Source organism: Dipodomys ordii, unplaced genomic scaffold (assembly GCF_000151885.1).
Source record: "Dipodomys ordii isolate 6190 unplaced genomic scaffold, Dord_2.0 Scaffold37, whole genome shotgun sequence".
NCBI lineage: Eukaryota > Metazoa > Chordata > Mammalia > Rodentia > Heteromyidae > Dipodomys > Dipodomys ordii.
The window spans coordinates 7,801,131-7,804,313 of NW_012267253.1; the positions used below are offsets into that span (position 1 = coordinate 7,801,131).

Consider the following 3,183-nt stretch of genomic DNA (forward strand, 5'->3'; position numbering starts at 1 on the left):
TCATTATCTTGCCCATGTAATTGTAACCCCTCTGTACAGTATGTTCACAAAAAATAAAAATTAAAAAAAATAAAAATAAAATTAAACAATCCAAAAAAAAATTTCATCACTTCAGTTAATGCTAAAGCTTGAACTATCTGCTTAAAGACTAGTTTCCTACTGTTGTGTGGTGCAGATTTTCTTTTTAAATGTAGACTTTTAACTTACAGAGCACTTCAGGAGGCAATCACAACTCGTTACCAACTGGATCCAAAATTTATTGCAAATATTCTGGTATGATTTTTTTTTTGTAAATTGGTTTTAGCTGAAAGTTGGTAGAACACTGTGCTTTGGTTATAGAAGACAGTGATTTTAGTAGCATTACATGGCATATAAGTAACAGTGTAAGTCTTGGGTGTTTGATATGAAATCCTTATGGCTTTCTTTTCAGAAATTCCAGTTTTTCCTTTAAAGAAAACACATCTCTTAATATACCTCAAACATTATTTGAGATGTGGCTCTTGTTTTCATTTCTTTTTTCTTTTCTTTTCTTTTTTTTGTCGGTTGTGGGGCTTGAACTCTGGTCTTGGGTGCTAACCCTGGGCTCTAAAGCTCAAGGCAAGTGCTCTACCGCTTGAGCTACAGCACCACTTCTGGTTTTCTAGTGGTTAATTGGAGATAAAAGTTTCACAGACTTTTCTGCCCAGGCTGGCTTTGAACCGTGATCCTCAGATCTCACCCTCCTGAGTAGCTAGGATTACAGGTGTGAGCCACCAGCTCCCAGCTTCTTGTTTTCATTTTTTGTGGTTCAAAGAACCAGTCCTTACCCACATAGCCTTCCTTAACTCTTTCAACTCTGGTTTACTTACTTGACAGTAACAATTTGAACTCAGGGCCTTCCATGTATTTGCTCAGCTTGCTTGTGCTTTTATCACTCAAGCCATTCCTCCAGCAAGGCTTTTTTGCTAGTTATTTTGGAGACAGTCTTTGTTCAGGCTTGCTTCAAACCACAGTCCTCAGCTTTTAGTCTCCTGAGTAGCTACCATTATGAGCTACCTGTATTTGGCAGCTGCTGCTGCCTTTTTTTTTTTTTTAAATATAAGTTATAATTGTTTGCATTGCTGTCTTATTTCTTGAATAGATTTAAAGATCTCCTAAAGATTTTTCAATTACTAATGAAACATTTAATTATTTGCAAATGGAATGTGTATTACAGAAATGTATTACAGTGACTGTATATTACAGAAATTCAAATACTGAATCTGCTGAGTTTTTTTCTTGTACTTTTTATTAGACTAATACTAATGTGTATTTTCAATCTTTCCTTCAGTATGAGAATAATGTTATTACTATTGACCTGGTGCAAAATTCTTCTCAGAAAACTCAGAATGATGTGGACATTGCTGATGTGGCTTATTATTTTGAAAAAGATGTAAGTGTAAACTTATTTGTGTGTTCAGACATGTAATGTTGACTAGCATGCCTCAGTGGTTGCTAGGTCTTTTTTTCCCTTTTTTTCTCCACTTAGATATATCAACCATCTCTCTAAGTGCTTCTTATGCTGCAGTTGTTTGTTTTGTTATTCCCGTACAGCTTTCTTGTTTGTATATTATGTCTTTAATCGGCTGTTCTGCTCAGAATATCATTTTTATACCTTAATTTTTGTAACATGGGGATTGAACCTGGGTCTGTATATACATTTCCAGCTTTTTGCTCATTAGAGATAACACTCACAGATTTGTTGACTTAAGTCTCAGTGGATCAGATTTTTTGTCATTGAAATCATAAAACTAAAGATTCATGGTGGTAATTTTTCCTGCATACAATTGACATGTAATGATAGGTGAACGACTTTTTCTTTTGATCAAAGACCAGGACTCACACTTTGTCATCTGACACCTTCACTCATTGGCCAATGCTCTACCAGCTTAGCCATTCCTCCAATCTCCCATCTTGGTTTTATTAAATGCTTTTAATGGTTTCCTTTATAGGTTAAAGGTGAATCCTTATTCCTTTCTTCTAAAATGGACATGACAGTGAATGGGGAGAGACTAGAACTGGATCCTGGGCAAACTCTCATTTACTACATGGATGAAAAAGCTCCTGAGTTTTCAATGCAGGGCCTAACAGCTGGCATCATTGCTGTCATTGTGGTTGTGGTTATAGCAATTATTGCTGGAATTGTTGTGCTGGTGAGTATGGAATAAACAAATTTTCATCTACAGCATATATTCTTAAAATTTAATACTAAGAAAGCAGTATCCATTTTCCAAAACTTATTAATGATATAGATCTTTCTTTTTTTAAACTATGGTGAATGTTGCATTTCATTTCTGATCCCTTTTTACAAAATAGTCATTATTCAGTCAAAAGGATACTTACATCACAGAAAGCTTGCTCTGAGCCTTGTAGGATAGTTATATCGTCTGCAGTCAACAAATACCCTTCAGTTCTCCTTCTGCTAGGATCAGAGCAAAATACCTGAACTAAAGTATTCAATGATATGGAACAATAGAACACAAGCTCACTTTAGCTTGGCTTTGTCACTCAAGGCTGGAACTCTGCCACTTTAACCACACTCCCACTTTATAGTCTAGTCTCAAAAGAAAAAGGTTTGAGAGTATGTGTGAACTTAACTTAGATTTTTCAGTTCAGGGAATTAACCTGCTTAGCTCTCTCCATGTGAAGATACAAAATTGTATTTGTATTTCATTCCACTATGATTGCCCATATTACTCACTCTGTATGTTTGGCATATCCTGGGCATAGTGATGTGAAAAGTACTGGGTAGTATATCCGTGTTCAAATGTAAATTCCAACAGATAATTGTGTAAAATTTAAATATGAACACACACACACAGGTCTTTCATGTTTTCTAATTGTAAGGCTGTATTAGTCACTGCCAGGCAGACAAACCCATGAGACTTTTATCTCCAGTGAATGAGTAAAAAGCCAGAAGTAGAGATGTTGCACAAGTGGCAGAGTACCAGCCTTAAGCAGAGAAAGCTAAGCAAGACTGTGAGGCCCGGGCTGGGAAGGTGGCTCAGTGGTAGAGCGCTTGCCTTGCATGCTCAAGGCCCTGGGTTCGATTCCTCAGCACCACATGAGCAAAAAGAAAAAAAGCCGGAAGTGGCGCTGTGGCTCAAGTGGTAGAGCGCTAGCCTTGAGCTGAAGAGCTGAGGGACAGTGCCCAGGCCCAGAGTT

At 37.0% G+C, this 3,183-nt stretch overlaps 1 protein-coding gene across 1 annotated transcript in view; it reads left to right on the top strand.

Moving 5' to 3' along the window:
* Epcam (epithelial cell adhesion molecule) overlaps positions 1-3,183 on the top strand; it is a 36,129-nt gene that overhangs the window by 15,072 nt on the left and 17,874 nt on the right. Inside the window, exons 5-7 of the mRNA XM_013017985.1 lie at positions 210-273; positions 1,310-1,411; positions 1,971-2,171. Coding sequence (XP_012873439.1) covers positions 210-273; positions 1,310-1,411; positions 1,971-2,171 — 367 coding nt within the window. The remainder of the gene's footprint in view (positions 1-209; positions 274-1,309; positions 1,412-1,970; positions 2,172-3,183) is intronic.